General features: G+C 42.3%; 1 protein-coding gene and 1 pseudogene across 12 annotated transcripts in view; one reads left to right on the top strand and one right to left on the bottom strand.

Annotated features, from left to right (window-relative positions):
- NEK4 (NIMA related kinase 4) overlaps positions 1-22,252 on the bottom strand; it is a 61,818-nt gene extending 39,566 nt beyond the window's left edge. For 7 of the 12 annotated variants that reach the window (XR_008657065.2, XR_010122464.1, XM_063645984.1 and 4 more), the window contains exons 1-7: positions 21,821-22,114; positions 19,490-19,756; positions 17,644-17,841; positions 17,354-17,461; positions 14,916-15,070; positions 12,239-12,380; positions 2,499-2,903 (exon numbers count right to left, since the gene is read on the bottom strand). Coding sequence is in view for 10 of the 12 variants with exons in the window: in XM_063645984.1 (XP_063502054.1) it covers positions 2,499-2,903; positions 12,239-12,380; positions 14,916-15,070; positions 17,354-17,461; positions 17,644-17,841; positions 19,490-19,756; positions 21,821-21,913 (1,368 nt within the window). In the remaining 2 variants the exon portion in view is untranslated. Of the gene's footprint in view, positions 1-212; positions 360-2,498; positions 2,904-12,238; positions 12,381-14,915; positions 15,071-17,353; positions 17,462-17,643; positions 17,842-19,489; positions 19,757-21,820 lie in introns of all 12 variants that reach the window. The other 5 variants (XM_055274286.2, XM_055274302.2, XM_055274270.2 and 2 more) reach the window with 4 other exon arrangements.
- LOC129480579 (AKT-interacting protein-like) lies at positions 3,775-5,262 on the top strand (annotated as a pseudogene).
- Positions 22,253-24,675: the final 2,423 nt, after the last annotated feature.

Below are 24,675 nucleotides of genomic sequence, written 5' to 3'. Positions count from 1 at the left end.
ATTTTGAAATTGGCAAAGAATTCAAATAGATTATTTCTCCAAAGGAGAAATACTGGCCAAAGTATATAAAAAGATGCTCAAGGCTGGGCGTGGTGGCTCAGGCCTGTAATCCCAGCACTTTGGGAGGCCAAGGCAGGCTGATCACTTGAGGTCAGAAGTTTGTGACCAGCCTGAACAACATGGTAAAACCCCATCTCTGCTAGAAAAACTACAAAAATTAGCCGGGCGTGGTGGCACACGCCTGTAATCCCAGCTATTCTGGAGGCTGAGGCTGGAGAATCACTTGAACCCAGGAGGCAGAGGTTGCTGTGAGCCAAGATTGTGCCACTGCACTCCCGCTTGGGCGACAGGGCAAGACTCTGTCTCAAAAAAAAAAGAAAACGAAAAACATGCTCAACATCATTGGTCATTAGGGAGATGCAAATCACAACCACCTCATACTTACTAGGATGACTATGTTCAAGTCGATGAACAGTAACAAGTGTTAGCATGGATGCAGATAAACTGGAACCCTCATATATTGCTGGCAGAAACAAAATTATATAGTTGTTTTGGAAAATAATTTTGTAGTTTCTCAAAAAGTTTAATACATAGAGTTACCATATGACCCAGCAATTCTACTCCTAGGTACATACTCAACAGAACTGAAAATATATGTCCACACAGAAACTGGTATGCAAGTGTTCACAGCAGCATTATCCACATATAACCTTCCTCTTAGAAAACAAAAGTACCTAAAAAGTAGAAACAACCCAAATTTACATCAACTGATGAATGGATGAATAAAATATATATGGGCTGGGCATAGTGGCTCATACTTGTAATCCCAGCACTTTGGGAGGCCAAGGCAGGCAATTCACTTGAGGTCAGGAGTTTGAGACCAGTCTGGCCAACATGGTGAAACCCCATCTCTACTAAAAATACTAAAATTAGCTGGGCATGGTGGTATGCACCTGCAGTCCCAGCTACTTGGGAGACTGAGGCACGAGAATCATTGAACCCAGGAGGCGGAGGTTATAGTGAGCTGAGATCGCACCACTGTACTCTAGCCTGGGTGACAGAGTGAGACTGAAACAAACAAAAAATACATCTATGTGTGTATATATATACACACACACACACACACACAGGTACACAAATACAAATACAGTATATTATTTGGCAATAAAAAGGAATGAGGCAGGGTGCAGTGGCTCACGCCTATAATCCCAGCACACTGGGAGGCCAAGTTGGGAGGACTGCTTGAGTCCAGGAGTTTGAGACCAGCCTGGGCAACATGGCCATGGCAAGGCCCCATCTCTCTACAAGAAATAGAAATAAAAAAATTAGCTGAGCATGTCTGTGGTCCCAGCTACTTGGGAGGCTGAGGCAGGAGGATCACTTAAGCCCAGCTACTCGGGAGGCTGAGGCAGGAGGATCACTTAAGCCCAGGAAGTCAAGGCTGCTGTAAGCTGTGTTTGCCACACTGCACTCTAGCCTGAGCAGCAGAGACCCTGTCTCAAAAAAATTAAACAATTAAATTTTTTTTAAAAAGGAATAAAATTTTGGTACATCCTACATCATAGATAAACCTTGAAAACATCACGTTAAGTGAAAGAAGGCAGGCCAGGCCCCGTGGCTTACGTCTGTAATCCCAGCACTTTGGGAGGCCAAAGCAGGCGATCACCTGAGGTCGGGAGTTCGAGACCAGCCTGACCAATATGAAGAAACCCCGTCTAAAAATACAAAATTAGCCGGGCGTTGGCCGAGTGCGGTGGCTCATGCCTGTAATTCCAGCACTTTGGAAGGCCGAAATGGGCAGATCACGAGGTCAGGAGATCAAGACCATCCTGACTAACATGGTGAAACCTCGTCTCTACTAAAAATACAAAACAATTAGCCAGGTGTGGTGGCGGGTGCTTGTAGTCCCAGCTACTCGGGACGCTGAGGCAGGAGAATGGCGTGAACCCGGGAGGCGGAGGTTGCAGTGAGCCGAGATCATGCCACTGCACTCCAGCCTGGGCGACAGTGAGACTCCGTCTCAAAAAAAAAAAAAAAAAAAAAAAATTAGCTGGGTGTGGTGGCAAATGCCTGTAATCCCAGCTACTCAGGAGGCTGAGGCATGAGAATTACTTGAACCTAGGAGGCAGAGGTTGCAGTGAGCCGAGATCGCACCATTGCAATCCAGCCTGGGAAACAAGAGTGAAACTCCGTCTCAAAAAAAAAAAAAAAAAGCCAAACACACAAAGCCATAAATTGTATGATTCCATTTATATGAAATCCTCAGAATAGGCAAATCCATAGAGACAAATGTTGCCAGGGTTGTGGGCAAGAAGGAATGGTGAGTGACTGTTATAGGGTACTGGGTTTCTTTTTGGTTTGATGCAAATATTCTTCTATGTTTAAACTGATACACAGAATTACTGATTTTCCTAAAATGACAACAGAACCCACACATTTGTAACTGCACTTTCAGTCTTCTCTCCGAAACCAATATCTCATGTGTGCATATCACTCACCTGGTCCTTTGGCTTTTGTTCTTTGATTAGGGACTGCAGAGGCTTCACTGGTTCATTCTTTTCTCCAGTGACAATGTCAGAGGACCACGTGGGAATCAGGTTTTCAGACTGGGCACTGGATTTAGTGTTGTCCTGCAGCATCTCCTCTTCCACTTGAGAAATACTGCATATACCTCCTAACTCATTAGAGGCATCCAAATGTCTTGGCTGATTCTCCTGAACGAAGCCATCACTCACTGAATCCCTCCCTTTTGCAGGTAAGATGTCAATATTTACCCTACTGATTGTGGCTAGTTCTGTGGTATTGCTCAAGTCCTGTTTGCAGGTATGGGCTTTCAGACTGGCAGGTGACTTCAAGAGACCAGAGGCCCTGGACTTCTCCTGGGACAAACATTTGCCTTCACCCTGAATGAAAACATGTTTGGAAATTATTATAGCACTCCTCATATCTTATACAAAATCAACTCAAAATGCAATAAGAGGTTCCTCAAAAAGTTAAACATAGAATTAACATATGACCAGCAATTCCACTACTAAGTATGTAATCAAAAATCCAAGGAACTGAAAGCAGGGACTCAAGTAAGTATTTGTACACCAATGTTTACCGCAGCTTTATTCAAAATAGTCAAAAGGCGGAAACAATCCAAAAGTCCATCAGCAGATGAAGGGATAAACAAAATGTGGCAAATACTCCCAGGCACAATGGCTCACTCCTGTAATCCCAGCAGTTTGGGAGGCCAAAGCAGGTGAATCACTTGAGGCCAGGAGCTCGAGACCAGCCTAGGCAACATGATGAAATCCCATCTCTACTAAAAATACAAAAATTAGTCAGGTGTGGTGGTGCATGTCTGTAGTCCCAGTTACCTGGGAGGCTGATGCAGGAAGATTGCTTGAGCCTAGGAGGCGGAGGTTGTAGTGAGCCAAGAGCCCGCCACTGCACTCCAGCCTGGGCAACAGGAGTGAAACCCTGTCTCAAAAAGAAAAAAAAAAAAAAAAACATACAATGGAATATTTCTAATCCATAAAAAGGAATGAAGTTCTGATACATGCTAAAACATGAATGAACCCTGAAAACATGCTAAGTAAAATAAGCCAGGCCAGGTGTGGTGGCTCACACCTATCATCCCAGCACTTTGGGAGGCAGAGGCAGGAGGATCACTTGAGCTCAGGAGTTTGAGACCAGCCTAGGCAACATGGCGAAACCCCATTTCTATAAAAAATACCAAAAAATTAGCTGGGCATGGTGGCAAGTACCTATAGTCCCAGCTACTTGGAAGCCTGAGTGCGAGGACTGCTTGAGCCAGGAGGTCAAGGCTGCAGTGAGCCGTGATCACACCACTGCGCTCCAGCCTGGTTGACACAGTGAGATCCTGTCTCAGAAAAGAAAAGAAATAAGCCAGGACAGGGCAGGGGGCAAGCAGGGGCAGGACTGGCACTGTGGCCAGAGATGCTGCTGGGCCACAAAGGCGATGGGGTAGCTGGGAACTCTACATTGAAGGCACAGAGGTGAGGCACAATGCCCGGAAGGCTGGTAAATTGAATGCTGAGGACAGAAGAGTCTGATGACATACTACTGAATTTCTTTGTTTGGAGTACACATTATGTACTCTTTCTGGAGCGTGTCTACAAGCTCTATATGGAAACGATCTGAAGCTGAATACATTGGCAGGGGATGCGAAAATCAGTCTTTGATGAACTATGCCAAAGAAACAGCTGCCTTCTATTCCCAAAAATGCTTTGCCCATAACTAAGCCTACATCTCCTGCCCCAGCAGCAGTCAACAAATGGCATGCATGCTTCCTACAGACTCGTCCACCTGAAATACTCTCTTCTTGCTGAATTTACCTTGGTTGTGGAGCAGACGTTACTAGGTGTCTATGTGCAGCCATCTTATCCCTCTGTATGAAAGTGGTTTGGACTAATATTCATAGGGCACAGACTTTATCAAGATGGCATATTCAGGCCAGGCGTGGTGGCTCACACCTATAATCCCAGCACACCGAGGCAGTGGAGCACTCAGGAGTTCGAGACCAGCCTGGCTAACATGGTGAAACCCCGTCTCTAACCAAATATATAACAACTTGCTGGTGTGGTGCCACATGCCTGTAATCCCAGCTACTTAGGAGGCTGAGGCAGGAGATCACTTGAACCCAGGAGGCAGAAGTTGTGGTGAGCCAAGATCGCACCACTGCACTCTAGCCTGGGAAACAGAGCGAGACTCCATCTCAAAAAAAAAAAAAAGATGGTGTATTTAAGTTTGCAGTTTACATCCATCCCTAATTACTATCCAGATGGTGACTATCCATGCTTGATATTTGGTATTCCCATCTTTCACCTACTAGGTGATGCCACCTCAGAAGAACTGGATGTGAAGAGCATTTGGAAAATGGAGGTGGAATCATAACCAAATTTGGCAAGTACTAACAATATGCAAGGAGAGTTTTCTACAAGATTGATACAAAAAGCCCCCTAAACCCAGAGGCTGCAATACTGTATGAGAAAGATGTTCAGCTTTTTAAGAGTAAAGTGGTTGACAGTGTTAAGGTGTGCATTACTCGTTTGTTTGACCAATCTAAAATAGAAGACTCATGCAATTAGCTTTTCTCCATGGAATCCTTCTGTACATGACGAAGTCAGAGAAAAGATGCTGACTCAGAAAGGCCTGAAGAACAGCACAATAAGTGTTCGTGTCGCCGGCCTGTCATAGGTAAAGCCTGGCTCAGTACAATCTTTCAGTAAAGAAGAGAAAACAGTAGCAACTTAAGAGATGGTGAATCTGGTACACCATGCACTTCCCTGCTGGACTCTGGACTAGTTCAAGCTGATCAATGGCAATGGACAGCCTGAAAAACAAAACTGTGGGCCGGGCACCGTGGCTCACGCCTGTAATCCTAGAACTTTGGGAGGCCGAGATGGGCGGATCACGAGGTCAGGAGATCCAGACCATCCTGGCTAACACGGTGAAACCCCGTCTCTACTAAAAATGCAAAAAAATTAGCCGGGCGTGATGGCGGGCGCCTGTAGTCCCAGCTACTCGGGAGGCTGAGGCAGGAGAATGGCGTGAACCTGGGAGGCAGAGCTTGCAGTGAGCCAAGGTCACACCACTGGACTCCAGCCTGAGCAACAGAGCAAGACTCCGTCTCAAAAAAAAAAAAAAGAAAAAGAAAAACAAAACTTCTTAACAAAAAAGAAAAAGAAGAAAGAAAGAAGCCAGAAAGACAAATATTGTATGATTCCACTTATATAAAATATCCAGAACAGGCAAATCCATGAAGACAAAAAGTAGATGAGAGCTTACCAGGGCCTGACGATAGAGGGAACAGAAAATTATTGCTCAATGGGTACAAAGTTTCTGTTTGAAATGATGAAAAGGTTTTGGAAGATAGTGGTGATGGCTGCATGATACTGTGAATGTAATTAAGGACAATGAATTATATGCTTCATATGTAGTATTAGACCACATTAACAGAATGAAGGAAAAAAACCACATGATCATCAACACCCTTACATGATGATTTTCAGGGCTGTGAAAAAAAAAAAAAAACACCTTTTCATGATTAAAAAAAATTCAACAAACTAGGAATAGAAAAACAAATTCATAACATAATGAAAGTCATATATGAAACACCCACAGTAAACATCACATTTAATGGTGAAAGACTGAAAGCCTTTCCTCTAAGATAGGAACAAGGCAAGAATGCCTGTTTTCACCTCTTCTAGTCAACATAGTACTAGAAATTCTAGCCAGAGCAATTAGGCAAGGAAAAAAAATAAAAGGCATCAAAATTAGAAAAGAAGAAGTAAAATTATCTCCTTTTGCAGATGATATGATCTTGTGTCTAGGAAACCTAAAGATTCCACACACAGAAACTGTTGGAACTAATAAACGAACTGAGCAAGGTAGCAACAGGCAAAGTCAACATACAAAAATCAGTTGCATTTCTATACACTAACAATAAACAATCTGAGAAGCAAATTACAAGAACAATTCAATTTACAACAGTATCAAAAATAATAAAATAATTAGGAATTAACCAAAAGGTGAAAGAAAGACTTACATAGTGAAATCTACAAAATGGTGCTGAAAGAAATTTAAAGAAGACATAAATAAGTGGAAACACATCCCATGTTCATGGATTGAAAGACAACATTGTTCTTTCTTTTTTTCTCCTTTTACATTTTGGCATCTCCTTGAGAAGAGCTTAATATTGTCAATATATTAATATTACCCAGAGAAATCTATAGATTCAATCTAATCCCTGTCAAAATCCCAATGACATTCTTTGGAAAAATAGAAAAATCCATCCTAAAATTCAATGGAATCTCAAGGGATCCCAAATAGCCAAAACAATCTTGAAAAAGAAGAATAGAGATGGAGGACTCATGCTTCATGATTTTAAAACATACCACAAAACCACATTATCAAAACAGTGTAGTATTAGTATAAAAACAGACATTAGACATAGAAACCAATGGAACAGAAAGGGGAACCCAGAAATAAACCTTCGCATATGTGGCCGAATGATTTTTGACAAAGATGCCAAGATCATTCAATGAGGAAAGGACAGTTTTTTCAACAAATAGTGCTGAAAAAGCTAGATATCCATATACAGAAGAATGAAGTCAGATCTTTACCTAATACCATATATAAAAATTAACTCAAAATTGGCCGGGCGCAGTGGCTCACGCTTGTAATCTCAGCACTTTGGGAGGCCGAGGCAGGCGGATCACGAGGTCAGGAGATCGAGACCACGGTGAAACCCCGTCTCTACTAAAAATACAAAACATTAGCCAGGCGTGGTGGCAGGCGCCTGTGGTCCCAGCTACTCGGAGAGGCTGAGGCAGAAGAATGGCGTGAACCCGGGAGGCGGAGCTTGCAGTGAGCCGAGATTGTGCCACTGCACTCCAGCCTGGGCGACAGAGCGAGACTTCGTCTCAAAAAAAAAAAAACAATTAACTCAAAATTAACAAAAAACCTAAATGTAAGACCTAAAACTATAAAACTCTCAGAAGACGACATAAGGCAAAGGCTTCACAACATTGGATTTGCCAGTGATTTTCTGGATAGGACACACTGGATTTCACAAAAATTAAAAATTTTGTGCATCAAAAGTTGCTATCAACAGAGTAAAAAGGTAACCCACAAAATGAGAGAAAATATTTGCAAATCATATATGTGATAAGGGATTGACATCGTGAATATATGGAGAACTCCTAAAATTCAACAGCAAAAAATGAACGACCCAACTCAAAAATGGGCAAAGGACTTGAATAGACACTCCTCCCAAAAAGATATGCAAACGGTCAATAAGCACACAAAAAATGCTCAACATAACTAATCACTAAGGAAATGCAAATCAAAACTACAATGAGATACCACCTCATGCTCATTAGGATGGCTGTTACTAAAAAATCCCAGAAAATAACAAGTACTGGTGAGAATGTAGAGAAATTGGAACCTTTGTGTACTGCTGATAGGAATGCAAAATGATACAGAAGTTGTGGAAAACAGTACTACAGGTCCTCAAAAAGTTAAAAATAGAATTACCATGTGGTCTGTAGTTCCACTTCTGGTTATATACCCAAAAAAATAGAAATCAGGGTCTTAGCTGGGAGCAGTGGCTCACGCCTGTAATTCCAGCACTTTGGAAGGCCGAGTGGGGTGGATCACCTGAGGTCAGGAGTTTGAGACCAGCCTGGCCAACATGGTGAAATCCCATCCCTACTAAAAATACAAAAATTAGCTGGGCATGATGGCACATGCCTGTAATCCCAGTTACTTGGGAGGCTGAGGCAGGAGAATCGCTTGAACCTGGGAGATGAAGGTTACAGTGAGCCAAGATTGCGCCATTGCACTCCAACCTGGGTAACAGTGAGACTCTGTCTCAAAAAAAAAAAAAAGAAATCAGGGTCTCAAAGAGATATATGTACATTCATGTTCATAGCAGCATTATTCACAATAGCAAAAAAGGTGGAAACAACACAAATGTACATCTGCAGATGAAACAGATAAACAAAATGTGGGATATACATACAACAGAATATTATTCAGCATTAAAAAGGAAGGCAATTCTGACATGTCACAATATGGATGAACCTTGAGGATATTATGTGAAACGAAATAAGGCAGTCATGAAAGACAAATACTGCAAGATCCCCTTATCCGAGGTACTTACACTAGTCAAAACCATGGAGACAGAAAGTAGAATGGTGGGCCAGGCACAGTGGCTCACACCTGTAATCTCAGCATTTTGGGAGGCCGAGGTGAGTGGATTGCCTGAGGTCAGGAGTTTAAGACCAGTCTGGCCAACATGGTGAAACCCTGTCTCTACTAAAAATACAAAAAAATTAGCCAGATGTCGTGGCGTGCACCTGTAATCCCAGCTATTCAGGAGGCTGAGGCAGGGGAATTGCTTGAACCAGGGAGGTGGAGGTTGCAGTGAGCCGAGATCATGCTACTGCACTCCAGCCTGGGTGACACAGCAAAACTCCATCTCAAAAAAAAAAAAAAAAAAAAAAAGAAAGAAAGAAAGTAGAATGGTAGAACAGTGGTTGCCAGGGACTGGGGTAGTAGGGAATGGGGACATACTGTTTAATGGTAACAGAGTTCAGTTTTACAATATGAGAGTTATGAAGATGAGGGGTGATGGCTGCATAGCATTATAGATGTATTTAACACCACTAAATTGTACACTTACAAATGGCTAAGATAGTAAATTTTACATTATGTGTATTTTATCATAATGAAAAAATTAAAACTAAAAATTGGATCAACAACCTAAATATAAGAGCTAAAACTATAAAATTGTTAGAAGAAACTATGGCATAAACCTTCAAGACGTTGGATTTGGCAAGGGATTCTTAGCTATGACAACAAAATAAAAAAATAGATAAACTGGACTTCATCAAAATTAGAAGCTTTTGTGAAAAGGATATTATCAAGAAAGTAAAAAAAGAAATTTTTAAAAACAAAAAAAATTTTTTTAATTAAAAAAGGAAAGAAAAGACAACCTATACAATGGAGAAAATACTTGCAAGTTGTCTGACAAGGGACTAGTATCTGGAACACAGATCGAGAACTCTTACAGCTCAACAACAAAAAGACAAAAACACAATTTAAAACTGGGCAGGGGCTGGGTGATGTGGCTCATACCTGTAATATCAGCACTTTGGGAGGAAAACACAGAAGAACTGTTTGAGCCCAGGAGTTCAAGACCAGCCTGAGCAACACAGTGAGACCCACCTCTACAAAAATAATCATAATAATTAGCCAGGTATGGTGGCATGCACCTGTAGACCCAGCTAATCGGAAGGCTGAGGTAGGAGGATCCCTTGAGGCAAGGAGTTCAGAGGCTGTAGTGGGCTATGATGATGCCACTATACTCCAGCCTAGGTAACAGAGCAAGATCCTCTCTTAAAAAAAAAAAAAAAAAAAAGCCTGGGCACAGTGGCTCATGCCTGTAATCCCAGCACTTTGTTTGGGAAGCCAAGGTGGGAGGATCTCCTGAGCCCAGGAGTTTGAGATCAGCCTGGGCAACACAGTAAGACGTTGTCTCTACAAATAAAAAAATTAGCCAGGCATGGTGGCATGCTGTGGTCCCAGCCACTCAGGAGGCCGAGGTGGGAGGATCACTTGATCCGGAGAGGAGGAGGCTAGATTGAGCCATGATCACACCACTGCACTCCAGCCCAGGCAACAGAGTGAGACCCTGTATCAAAAAAAAAAAAGGCAAAAGCTTTAGCAGATATTTCTCCAAAGACATATAAATGGCCAACAAGCATGTGAAAAGATGCTGTATGTCATTAATCATTAGGGAAATACAAATCAAAAATACAATAGGATACCACTTTACACCCACTAGGATGGCTAGAATCAAAAAATCAGAAAATAACTAGTGTTGGCAAAGATGTGGAGAAACTGGAACCCTTGTGCACTGCTGATGGGAATGTCAAATGGTGCAGCCACTGTAGAAAACAGTGCAACAGTTCCTCAAAAAGTCAAACCAAAAAAAAAAGTCAAACCAAAAATAACCATTTGACTCAGCAATTCCACTGCTAGGTAGGTACTCAAAAGAACGGAAAACAGGTACTCAACTACTTGCACACATATGTTCATAGCAACAGCCAAAAGGTGAAAAAAACCCAAATGTCTACTAATGGATGAATGGATAAACAAACTGTGGTATATCCATACAATGGTAGCCAGACCTAAAAAGAAATGAAGTATTCATACATGCTACATGGATGAACCTTGAAAATCTGCTATGTGGAAGACACCAGAAACAAAAGGTCATATATTTAATGATTCTATTTACATGAAATATCCAGGACAGGTAACTTCATAGAGACAGGAAACACACTGGTGGTTGCCAGAGGCTGGGTGAAGGACAAAATGGGGAGTGACTGCTTAATGAGGAAGAGATTTCCTTTGGGGTGATGAAAATGTTTTGGAACTATATAGAAGTGACACTTGCACTACACTGTGAATGTACTGGCCACATTTAATTGATCACTTTATTTATTTATTTTTATTTATTTTTATTTTTGAGACAGTGTCTCATTCTGTCACCCAGGCTGGAGTGCAGTACTGCAATCTTGGCTCATTGCAACCTCCACCTCCCAGGTTCAAGCGATTCTCCTCCCTCAGCCTCCCAAGTAGCTAGGACTACAGGTATATGCCACCACAGCCGGCAAATTTTTGTATTTTTAGTAAAGATGAGGTTTCACCATGTTGGCCAGGCTGGTCTTGAACTCCTGACCTCAGGTGATATGCCAGCCTCGGCCTCCCAGAGTGCTGGGATTGCAGGCATGAGCCACCGTGCTCAGCCTTGTTTACTTTAAAATGGTTAATTTTGTTATATAAATTTCACCTAAAAACTTTTTTTTTTTTTTTTTTTGAGACAGAGTCTCGCTCTGTCCCCCAGGCTGGAGTGCAATGGCAGGATCTCTGCTCACTGCAAGCTCCACCCCCTGGGTTCACGCCATTCTCCTGCCTCAGCCTCCCAAGTAGCTGGGACTACAGGCGCCCGCCACAACGCCCTGCTAATTTTTTTTTTTTGGTATGTTTAGTAGAGATGGGGTTTCACCACATTAGCCAGGATGGTCTCGATCTCCTGACCTCGTGATCCACCTGCCTCGGCCTCCCAAAGTGCTAGGATTACAGGCTTGAGCCACCGTGCCCGGCCAAAAACTTCTTAAAGTTATTACAACACTGACTTTGTGAACAATTTGACAGCCCAATTTGGATAAAGCTAAATCAATCACCTTAACCAGTATTCTTTCTTTACAATAAGGAATTAATTGTACAACAGAATCTCTAGTAAAGCATAATCATTTCACATAAAATAATTTGCTTAGATGGCCCATTTTTCTTTTTTTTTTTTTTTTTTTTTTTTTTGAGACGGAGTCTCGCTCTTTCACCCAGGCTGGAGTGCAGTGGCGCGATCTCGGCTCACTGCAGGCTCCGCCCCCCGGGGTTCACGCCATTCTCCTGCCTCAGCCTCCCGCGTAGCTGGGACTACAGGCGCCTGCCACCTCGCCCGGCTAATTTTTGTATTTTTAGTAGAGACGGGGTTTCACCATGTTAGCCAGGATGGTCTCGATCTCCTGACCTCGTGATCCGCCCGCCTCGGCCTCCCAAAGTGCTGGGATTACAGGCGTGAGCCACCGCGCCCGGCCATAGATGGCCCATTTTTCTAAGTGCAGTTTCTAAAACACATACCCTTTAAAAAGAAACGTACCATTATACATGTCTGGGAGCCCTCAGAAGAGTGTGGTTGGGGGTGGATTACTTCATGATTTGATTCTGTCTTTCCGGAAACCACTGTAGCAAAAGGCTTGGATTTAGAGTCACCATTTTTAATGTTATTTTTGGAGGTTTTTCTTTATAAAGAAGAAAAGAAAGAGTTATTATCAATATACTGAAGATTAAGGGTTTTTAGGTATATGTGGGAGTGTGTGTATACAATGAATTCCCTTACAGAACTGCACCATTTATAGAGAACAGTTTTCTAAAAATCTAAGGGGCATCCTACAAAACACCTGACCAGTAGTCTTTGAAACAATCAAGGTCATAAAAAATAAAGAAAGTGAGAAACGATCACAGAACCCTGATTAGATGTATTTATATCCTGGATTGGATCCGGGAACAGAAAAGAGACCTTAGAGAAAAAAACTGGTGAAAGCCAAAGAAAGTCTGGAATTTAGTCAATAGTAATATTTTTCTTTCTTTTTTTTTTTAAATTTGACAGAGTCTCACTCTGTCACCCAGGCTAGAGTGCAGTGGCGTGATCTCAGCTCACTGCAACCTCCACTGCCCGGGTTCAAGTGATTCTTGTGCCTCAGCCTCCCGAGTAGCTGGGACTACAGGTGTGCGCCACCACGCCTGGCTAATTTTTTTGTATTTTTTTTTTTTTTTTTAGTAGAGACAGGGTTTTGCCATGTTGGCCAGGCTGGTCTTAAACTCCTGACCTCAGGTGATCTGCCAGCCTCGGCCTCCCAAAGTGCTGGGATTACAGGCGTGAGCCACCATGCCTGGCCAAGTCAACAGTAATATTTCGATGTTGGTTTCTTAGTTTTGACAAATGCATTAGGGTATGTAATCTCATAATCACAGAAGAAACTAGATGAGGGGTATACAGGAACTCTCCACACTATCTTTCCAACTTTCCTGTTTATACAAAATTATTCCAAAATAAAAATTCTATGGGAGATTGCCTCACATACCGGAGTATCAGGTTAATTTTCATTTTCAAATTTTACATGTCTGTAATGATATCACAACTGCTTGGCTAACTTTGAGAGTGAAACTGATTGGTATACTTAGTCCTGACTTATAGAATAAATGTATACAGGAATAACATCCCCAACTATTTTAGTATGTCATTTCTAAAACTGGGTTAAACCTCTGGAGAATTCAAGAGGAGCATGGAGATCAGTGCACTAGAAGGCCAAAGGTCTGCTTGGTGGGAAATTACATAGACAATGTACACAAAAAGATGGTTCTTCTTTATTCCCTGAGGCATCTCTGGCATTGCCTCCTCTCTTTCCAAATTTAACATGCCACAAGGCAAGAGGAGAAGCCAAACAGATTGTGATAGTTTTGTCCAGCCCTAAGTCTTAGATCCTGGAACACCTGTTTAATAAAGGTAGGATCTGCAAGCCAAAGCCAGGAATTCTCTTGGGAAGTTATATGAATGAAGAGGGAACTTTATGCAAGCTCTCAGAAATGTGAACACTACTTTTTAAATATTACTATCTTACACAGTAAGATGTATAGGTTTCTCAGATAATCTCTAATTATTATATGATTTCTAAAATATATGCCCTCTTTTTTTTTTTATTTGGCTGCTCCTTGAGAACAGGACTAACTCATAGGCAGTGAGCCCAGAGTAGTGCATATGTCCTTTAAAAAAAAATTTATACTATATGTCTTAGAATCCTCTGAGGAATGTGACGGTGGTTCTCCAAATTTCTGATTTTAGCAATTAAGCAAATTTCAACACGTATTTGAAGACTGGGAGAATATGCCATGCCAAAATATGCTACTTTGGCATAAAGATTATTTTGGGCTAAGGTTCTTTAAAAAGTAAGTGCAAGCTTTGGGAGGCCGAGGTGGGCAGACCACGAGGTCAGGAGTTCAAGACCAGCCTGGCCAACATGGTGAAACCCTGTCTCTACTAAAAATACAAAAATTAGCTGGGCATGGTGGCGGGCGCCTGTAATCCCAGCTACTGGGGAGGCTGAGGCAGGAGAATTGCTTGAACCCGGGAGGCGGAGGTTGCAGTGAGCTGAGATCATGCCACTGCACTCCAGCCTGGGTGACACAGCAAGAATCCATCTCAAAAAAAACAAAAAAAAAGTAAGTGCAAGAAGGGCACTCTGATCTTCCCTTTTTCTTCCAGAAAGCAGAAGATAAAACTCCCATATGAAATATGTCCTCCCTGTACCAGAAGGAAAGTAACATTCTTATTACCAAGAATGGAAAGCTGAAACTGAGAGAATTCTATAAACAGACCTTATTAAAATAATTCTTATCTTCCTTTAGCCTCTCCACATAGTTTACTTTTCCACAATTGCCTCTCTTTGTTCAATCAAGCACAAAAGCATTTAGGTTTTGTATTTTTAGTAGAAGTTATATCTTCATTTCCTTATGAGGGCTCCTGTGTCACATAAAACTTATTCAGGTATTAAATAAATCTATATGCTTTTCTCCTGTTAAATTACAAGTTTAATTCTCAAGCTCACCCAAAAAACCCTAAGAGGGTAGAATTTTGCCTCCTCTACATATGTAATCATGCCATTTTATTTCTTGTTTTTAAGAAAACTCACCATTAATTCTTGCATATGAATATTATAGAAGCCACCTTCTTTTACCCCATCTACTTAGCCCAGCTATTTGCAAGGGAAGTATCTTACATCTTTGTGGCCTCCAAAAAGAAGGAGATTTGCCGCTTTATATAAGGCTGCCTCAGGATGCTCCTCACAGATGGCCTTTCTTCAGGCCTTTTGCTCAGCATTGTTTTTATCAGTTCTGCCAGCTCTGGGCTGTAATCTCTTGGCATTGGTGGCAGCTACAAAGAAAAATAATACTGTAATTATGACTAATGGTCTTGTGAAACAAAGTAAAAGCTGGTAGAGGTTTCCCAATATTTATTTATAGTCATATATCCACATAAGCAGAAAACAATCAGTATATTAGTCTACAGGAAGTGTACTGGTATCCCAGTTGTAAGATAACAAGTTGTAAAATTATAAAAGTATATCCTTCAACCCAGCAGCCCCATCTGATGACACTCTCATTCAGAAATAAATGAGTTTCCTAAAGACTTATGTATCGGGATGTTCAATGCAGTACTGTTCTTGCAGTAGTAAACAATTGGAAACATAAATGTCCCATAGGGGATTTGTGGAATAAGTTATCATACATTCTTCTTATAAAAACTAGGGCCAGTCGCAGTGGCTTACGCCTGTAATCCCAGCACTTTGGAAGGCTGAGGCGCGTGGATTGCCTGAGGTCAGGAGTTTGAGACCAGTCTGGCCAACATGGTGAAACCCCGTCTCCACTAAAAATACAAAAAAATTAGCTGGGCGTGGTGGCATGCACCTATAATCCCAGCTACTCGGGAGGCTGAGGCAGGGGAATTGCTTGAACCAGAGAGGTGAAGGTTGCAGTGAGCCGAGATCACGCCCCCACACTCCCGCCTGGCAACAGAGAGAGATTCTGTCTCAAAAAAAAAAAAAAAAAAAGAAAAGAAAAAAAAGAAACTAGGCAGCAGGTTAAAAAAATACAAGACTTGGGCCGGGTGCGGTGGCTCACACCTGTAATCTCAGCACTTTGGGAGGCTGAGGCGGGTGGATCACGAGGTCAGGAGATGGAGACCATCCTGGCTAACATGGTGAAACCCCGTCTCTACTAAAAATACAAAAAAGTAGACAGGCGTGGTGGTGGGCGCCTGTAGTCCCAGCTACTTGGGAGGCCGAGGCAGGAGAATGGCATGAACCCGAGAGGCAGAGGTTGCAGTGAGCCAAGATCGCACCACTGCACTCCAGCCTGGGCGACAGAGTGAGACTCCGTCTCAAAAAAAAGAAAAAAAAAAAACAAAAAAAAACAAGACTTGCCTTGCAGGTGCCGACTTGGAAGGATGTGTTCCTCATATATTAAGTCAAAAAAACAAGTTATGTACCATGTGAACAGCCTGATTCCAGTTCAGTTTAAGAATCTGTGGGTGTGCACGTGTGCATGCACACACACGTGCACACATACACACAGAGTTATGTCTGTATAAAGACAGGAAAAAACCAGAAAGGCCATGTACCAATTTGCTAGCAATGGTCATCTTCCAGGGAATGGGAATAGAAAGAGAAGAGAATTTCACTCCCTTCTTGTTTGATTCTTAAGTAGTGGCATTATGGGAAAATTTTACTTTTTCAATATGTTTGAAATGTGTTTTTCAATATGTTTCAAATTGAAAAATTAAATAAGTTGTGGGATAGTATTAAAATCAATAGGTGATTTATGGCCTTTAAAACTTAACGGTACATTGGCCAGACACGGTGGCTCACACCTGTAATCCCAGCATTTTGGGAGGCTGAGGCGGGCAGATCACCTGAGGTGAGGAGTTCGAGACCAATCTGGCCAACATGGTGAAACCCCGTCTGTACTAAAAATACAAAAATTAGCTGGGCGTGGCAGCATGTGCCTGTAATCCCAGCTACTTGGTAAGCTAAGGCATGAGAATCACTTGAACCTAGGAGGTAGAGGTTGCTGTGAGCTGAGATCATGCCATTGCACTCCAGCCTGGAAGACAAGAGCAAAACTCCATCTCCAAAAAAAAAAAAAAAAACCTTAATGATACATGGATGCCTAACACTATAAAGGGCAACTAGCCTCATGGAACATACAAAGCCAGTCACTCTGGAGTCTGTATCAGACACAATGCTTTCTGTGGTTCTTAACTAGTTACTGATTGTTGTGATGATTATCAAAGGAACGACAAGTTCAAACAGAGTAAACTCATTTTAAATGTAGCTCATTGAATCATAGACTGCTTAGAAGAAGAGACAAATAGCCTCTCAGGGCATCTGCACATGCTATGACTATAGGCACAGGTTTTCAAAAAGCCAATTCTTTTGAGCCATTAAGCCATCTTATAGATTAATATTAAGAAATGATCCATCAATCCCTCTTCCTCTAGTCTGACCTTCCCCACAGAAGGGACCCACCATTGTTAACTATCAACCCAATCTCAATAATTACTCATTGACTCATCAAAATCATCAATGATTTTGCTAGTAGCTATTTATAAAGCTGCACTATAGAAACACTGGTCAATTAGTTCTAGATTATTCTTTACCTTTCCTTCAATAATCCGATAAACTAAAGAATTCATATCTTTTGCATTGAAAGCATGCTTCAAGGTGGCCATTTCATAGACACAGCATCCTAGAGCCCAAACATCAGACTAGAAAATAAAAACAGTAAATGGTTAAATGTCAGAATAGCTTATTTACATTTTTTCCCTTTAAAAAAAGAAAACATTTTCCTTAAACCAATTCATAGATAATTCTCTGACTTAACTAACTTCTGAAATTATGACTACTCTCCCAGAGACAAGGTAAGCCAGCATACAGAGCCCAATCCTACCTTATAGTTGTAGGGTTTGTTTGAGAACAATTCAGGACTCATGTAGTATGGTGTGCCAATGAGGGTGCTAGCCATGTCACAGTGGTTCTCTAACACTCGGGCAATTCCTAGGTCCCCCACTTTGATGATGTTTGTTCTTGTTAGGAAGACATTTTGAGTTTTTAGATCTCGATGAAGGATGTGTTTTTCATGTAAATACTGAGGAAAGAAACAAGATTTTATTACACATAAATAGACTTAATTATGTATTTATTCCTGGCTTATTATATACCATCAGCAATGGCACGAGTTAGAGTCTTTGACCGTAAAGAGTAACCAACCATAGAATTCCTCATTCAACAAACAAATACCTACCAAACATTATTGCTTTATAATCTCTAAATAAAAGGTCTAATTTACAATTTTTGAAATGAGAAAATTAAGTTCCATGTGTTGACGTACCCAGTACCCATCAAAACTGTTCCCTGGTAGCTTGACAATTATACCACTTTGGCATTACATGAATCCAGTTTAAAAATATGTTTACAGGCCAGGCGCAGTGTTCAGCAATTTGGGAGGCCGAGGTGAGCAGATCACTTGAGGCCAGGAGTTCAAGACCAGCCTGGCCAACATGGCAAAACCCCATCTCTACTTAAAAAATACAAAAATTAGCTGGGCATGGTGACACATGCCTATAATCCCAGCTACTTGGGAGGCTGAGGCACAAGAATCACTTGAACCCAGGAGGTGGAGGTTGGCATGAGCCATGATTTTGCCACTGCACTCGAATCAGGGCGACAGTGACACTCTGTCTTAAAAAAAAAAAAAAATGCTTACAAACTCCCACTGACGGTAGGACAACTTATACAAAGTCAGACGCACAGTCCTCTCAGACCCATGAAATCCTCAGCTTAATAATATTTTCAAGTATAGCAAGAGCATTTTTATTTAGAGAAAGTATCTCAGCCGGGCGCGGTGGCTCATGCCTGTAATTCCAGCACTTTGCGAGGCCGAGGCGGGCGGATCACCTGAGGTCAAGAGTTCGAGACTAGCCTGGCCAACATCGTAAAACCTCATCTCTACTAAAAATACAAAAAAAAAATTAGCCAGGTGTGGTGGCAGGCACCTGTAATCCCAGCTACTTGGGAGGCTGAGGCAGGAGAATCGCTTGAACCTGGGAGGTGGAGGTTGCAGTGAGCCGAGATCATGCCATTGCACTCCAGCCTAGGTAACAAGAGCAAAACTCCGTCTCAAAAAAAAAAAAAAAGAGAAAGTATCTCAGAATTTAAACATGGTCAGTTAATTCTGGACAAGTCTACCCAGCTCCAAAATAGTATTTCATAAACAGCCTCGCTTTTGAGTTATATGCATATTAAAACACAAACTTGTAGGACCACTTATTCTATCTTATGGAATGATGTGCTGCCCAATTCTAAAAAATAAAAAAAAGAAAACTTCTTTTGCATTCCCATCTACTGTACCCAAGCAGAGTGACAGATGAAATCACTGGGCATATCAATTAGCCTAGCCACCTTTCAGCATGACACAACTGACCAATGGATAACAAACATAGTCACTCTTTGCTCTTGGTTGCCTCAGGGTCCTTAAAATTGACTTTGCTATAAATAGTAAATGAGTGGGCTTCCCCTGCAATTAGACATGAAAGCTATGTCTATTTTAATATAGGTATCACTTGCTTAGAAAAGTTCCAATGCTACAGCAAGAGTGATTGGGTCAACTTCACAAATGAATTTTCCAAAAAATACATTTCTATATGTAAGTATCTGAAGAAAAATTTTCCTAAAATACATCTGCCATCTTCTTGACATCTGGGAACAAGCTAGGATGCTATTAGTCTACACAGTACCTGCAAAGCCATGGCGATCTGTACAAACCACTCTACCACCTGATTCTCAGGCAGAAGCTGCCCTTTCTGCTCCTTGAGCTTTCGGTACAGATCACCTCCTTCACAGAAGCCCATGACAATGTAGAGCAGACCATCTCCTCCTTCCCATGACTCCTTGTAGGTGACAATGTTGGGATGCTTCAGCTGAGACAAGAGCTGGGCTTCCTGTTCAGCAGCTCGCCGCTCTCGGCTAGAAGCATTTCGGAGGTTCAGTTTTTTGATGACATACTAAAAACAAAACATGTATTTTTACAATGTGCAAATAAACATAAGATTTGTGGCCTCAGAGTTATCTAAGAGCTCTCAAGAATACCCTCAAAACCAACCTTGCAGAGCCTGTCAGATAACCTATTCATTATGTTTTTCACCAAGCACAAAATCAGGGAAAATATTTGCTATTATTGATACTTCTTATAAGTTAGATTTATAGCAGTGTAGGGCCACAAAAAAAATTACCTTTTCCATCTGCATTTCACAATTTCATTAATGACTAAAAAAAGTGAGTTCAAGATAACCTACCATTGGATCAATTATAAAACCTGTGTTAGCAATTCCTTAATATCTGGCCATACACAGTGGCTCACTCCTGTAATCCCAGCACTTTGGGAGGGCGAGGCGGGTGGATCACCTGAGGTCAGGGGTTCAAGACCAGCCTGATCAACATGGTGAAACCTGTCTCTACTAAAAACACAAAAATTAGCCCAGCGTGGTTGGTGTGTACCTGTATTCCCAGTAACTCGGGAGGCTGACACAGGAGAATTGCTTGGACCTGGGAGGCAGTAGTTGCAGCAGTGAGCCAACATCGCACCACTGCACTCCAGCCTGGGAGGCAGAGCAAGACTCCGTCTCAAAAAAAATTAAAAAAAAAAAAAAAAGAAATTCCTTAATATCTAAGCTCTCCCAAAAAGGTGCATAAAATATAGCCTGACTATACATTTGCAGACAGAATGGTCTGTGGATTATATTAGATACTCAAAGGGATCTATGGCCCCCATAAGTTTAATAGTCACTGATCTTCAGCATACAAAATTATTCACACTTAAAAGAAATCAATAGCCTCTAACACCTAATACATTGCCCTCAATCATTTCAAAGACCATAAAATTCATTTCTTCGACACATACATAAATGTGTTTTGTGAAGTGTAAACTAAAGCTCAAATAACTAGCTATTGCTAGTTCCCTATCATCAGCCCCAAAATCCAATGATTCCCCCAATGCCTACTGAATAAATCTCTAATGCATGAGCTGTGTTCCATGCAAAGCAACTAGCACCAGAGACAAGGAAGAACAGGCAATTGGGCCCTATATCTAGGGGGGACATCTCCTCTCAGTTTGCCTGGAGCGGTCCTACTGTCCCGGTGTAACTATTAATAATGCCTCCTTTCAGTTTCAAAATTGTCCCAGTTTGTACAATACATTATATTGTCACCCTATTAATAAACCACATTGAAGAATTGGTTCATTATCCTGAGAGTAATGGGATAAAGTGTTTTAAACAGAGGAGTGACAACATCAGATTTAAATTTGAGAAAGATCACTGAGGCTGCAGTGAAAGTGATGGATTGGAGAAAAGCAAGTCAAGTGGCGGCGACCAGTTGGGAAACCGTGGCCATAGCTTTGCTAGAGACAACCGGGTGTCCTGGATTGGGGTGGTACCAGTGGAGATGAGAGGAGGCCTATTGTCTTAGTGATAGATGAATATAATCAGTGTTGGGGTGCGTGGGAAGGCTTAAAAATGACTCCAGGTGTCCGGCTTGGGCAACTGGTGGGTTGGTGTCACTATTCAATGAAACGGAAGACATGAGAGAAGGTTTGGCGGGAAGAAAATGGGTCGAGTTTTAAGCGAGTCCAGCAGTCTACAGTAGAGACGTTTGGGGCCCTTCATTCAAGGAATAATGCTTGCTAGGCGCTGTATTAAGTCCTGGGAATGCATGACACCTGCTCTCATGAGAGTGTCGGGGTTGGGAGAAAGGTGTGTAAATCAAGCATGCCAATTAACACAACAAAGAAGTAGATAGGCAGAGACTGAAAATTTTTACATAAAACTTAGAATCGTAAGTAAAGAAAATGAAAATTAAAAGGAAAAAAATTTAACACAACAAAGAAGTAGAAGTAGTTCTGGGCGCATATTACAGGGAGACCTGGCCTCGTCTTGGTCTGGGACCATTTCCCTGAGAAAATGCCATCCGAGATGAGCCCCTTGCGACCACCCCCGACCTAATCTACCGGTCGGCGCCCTCGGCGCACCTCTGCCCGCCCCCGCCCCTTGCCAGGCCCCACTCCTGCAGACCTGCTTGCCGTCCCGTCGGTGCTTCACAAGCGTCACCTCTCCGTAGCTCCCCTTGCCCACGACCCGCAGGTAGCAGTAGGCGGCCAGGGGCATGTTCCCAGCGCTGGCCCAGAGTCGGGATGCGGCGGCAGCGGCGGGTAGGGCAACGGGCGGCAACAAGAAGCTCGGTTCATGCCCGAGAGGGGGCAGTGGGGGCGGTTGTTGAGACAGCCGGGCCCGGGCGGGATCGCAGGGGCCGGGCCCACGGCGACGCCGCTGCCATAGAGATCCGGGCCGGGAGCAGTCCTGCGCATGCTCCTGCGTCCCCAAAGGCCCGCCATAGAGCGGACGCCACGAGCGGCCAGAGAGGTTCCGCAGCCCTGGGAGGACCCGCCATAGAGCAGAGGCTCCAGGAGGCCAGAGCGACTCCGCCAGACCCCGCGCGCTTTCTGTGCGTCCGTTCCACCGTCCGGGTCCCTGCCACAACAGAGTCAGGGAAAGCTTCCTCTTTTTGTGAACTTGTTTGTCCTAAGCCCGTTACAAGTATTGTTCGTTCATTCTGCAAATATTTATTGACCGCCTATGTGCCAGGCCAACAAAGTCCCTGCCCTCCTGGAGCTCATGTTCTAATGATTGGGTGACAGACTCTCTACCAGTAACATTTGCTGTATCCGCTTTATCACATGCCTTCTCTGCATCCAGCAATCCATCCTATTGTTTGATACATTCAAAGTAAATTGGAGATATCAGTACCTTTCATCCCTAAAAACTTTCACCTGCTAATTGAGAACTACAAAGACTCCTCAGCATTTAACGACTACCCTAACCACTGCACTAAGAGACTTGACTAAACTCTAACATGGCGTCATGCTAAGTTAACAGCCTAAGGGCGGATCTCTAGGTGGACCTAGGCCCCTTTAAAATGCCTGCCCAAGAAAGCTCAGGGGTGCCAAAGGAATTCACCATTTGTTCCAGCCAAAGCCTCCCTTTCCCAGAGCGCTTCTTTTTTTTTTTTTTTTTTTTTTTTTTTTGAGACAGGGTCTCGCCCTGTCACCCAGGTTGGAGTGCAGTGGTGCAATGGTGCTCACTGCTGCCTAGACCACCTGGGCTCAAGCCATCCTCCCAACTACAGGCACACACCTCCATGCCTGGCTAATCCTATTTTTTTTTTTTTTTTTTTTTTTCAGAGACAGGGTCTCACTATGTTCCCCAGACCGGTCTTGAACTCCTGGGCTCAAGCAATTCACCCACGTTGGCCTCCCAAAATGCCGATATTACAGGTGTGCGCCATAGTGACTGGCCTCTTTCCCTTTTATGGCCAAATAATATTCCATTATATGTATATACCACAATTTGTTTATCCATTCATGCAGTCATGGACATGGATAGCTTCCATTTTTTGGCTATTGTGAATAATTCGGCTATGAACATGGGTGTACGAGTCCCTGCTTTCTTTTTAATTCATTTAGGTATACACTCAGAAGTGAAATTGCTGGATCATATGCTAATTCTAGTTTAATGTATTGAGAAACCACCACACCATTTTTTACAGCAAGCTGAACCATTTTACATTCCCATTAGCAATCTACAGGGGTTCAAATTCCTCATCCTTGATCTATATCTTGATAGGAGATTTGGGTGTATGAATTTGTCAAAATTATCTAATGGTACATTTATATTTGCACATTTTACTCAAAGCAATTTCATCTTCACTAGAAAACCAAACAAAAAGAACCATAAATAAAGATTGAACTCTAGTTAATGATATTATTAAAAATAAACAAAGCCAGGCATTAAAAATGATGAAAATAGATTTTATTCAGTAACTACGGACAGTAGGGGAAACAGCTGAACTCTATTCCATTTGCGCAGGGGTGATTGGGCATTCCAAAGGAAGAATAAGGGAGTAGGCAGGGGAGCATGCAGGGCCTCACTTAGAGTCTGGGAAGTGAAAAATTAAAAGGAGTGGTTAGCGTAAATGTGATTAGGCCAACTGTGTCTGCTAGCTGGCAATTAGAGAAGTTAGGATTCTATTCTCCCACATAGACTGGGAGACATGAGCCCTACCTTTATGATGATTACATTTCAAAGGAATAGATTTCAGGTCCTTGAGAAAGACATTCCTAGGTTGTAGGAAATACACAGGTATATATCTCAGAGGGACAGAGGAAGGATTTGTAATTGTTAGCTTTTTAAAGTTAGTGCTCTAGAGGCCGCACACTATGACCTAATCCCAGCACTTTGAGAGGCCAAGGTGGGAGGATCACTTGAGACCAGCCTACGCAACACAGTGAGACCCCCTTCTCTACAAAAAATTTAAAAAATTAGCTGGGTGTGGTGGCGCATGCCTGTAGTCCCAGCTACCTGGGAGGCTGAGGTGGGAGAATCAGTTGAGCCCCAGAAGTTGAGGCTGCAGTGAGCCATGATCATGCCACTGCACTCCAGCCTGAGTGACAGAGCGAGACTCTGTCTCAAAATAAATAAATTTTTAAAAAGGAAGGATGTTCTGACATGCTACAACATGGATGACCCCTGAGGACATTATGCTAAACAAAATAAGGCAGTCACAAGAGGACAAAAGTATGATTTCACTTATGTGAGGTACCTGTAGTAGTCAAAATCATAGATTCAGAAAGTAGAATGGTGGTTGCCAGTTGTTGAGGAGAGGAGGGAATTGGTGGTTGGTGTTTAATGGGTGCAGAGTTTTAGCTGGGGAAAATGAAAAAGTCCTGCAGATGGATGGTGGTGATGGCTGCACAACATGAATGTACCAATGCCACTGAACTGTATTCTTAAAAATGGTTAAATAATAAATTTTATGTTTTGTATATTTTACCACAATAAAAAATTGTGGCACACTTCTCTTGTAATCTCAG

The sequence above is a fragment of the Symphalangus syndactylus genome, chromosome 1, assembly GCF_028878055.3.
Source record: "Symphalangus syndactylus isolate Jambi chromosome 1, NHGRI_mSymSyn1-v2.1_pri, whole genome shotgun sequence".
Classification (NCBI taxonomy): Eukaryota; Metazoa; Chordata; class Mammalia; order Primates; family Hylobatidae; genus Symphalangus; species Symphalangus syndactylus.
This window is presented reverse-complemented; position numbering and strand designations above follow the sequence as displayed.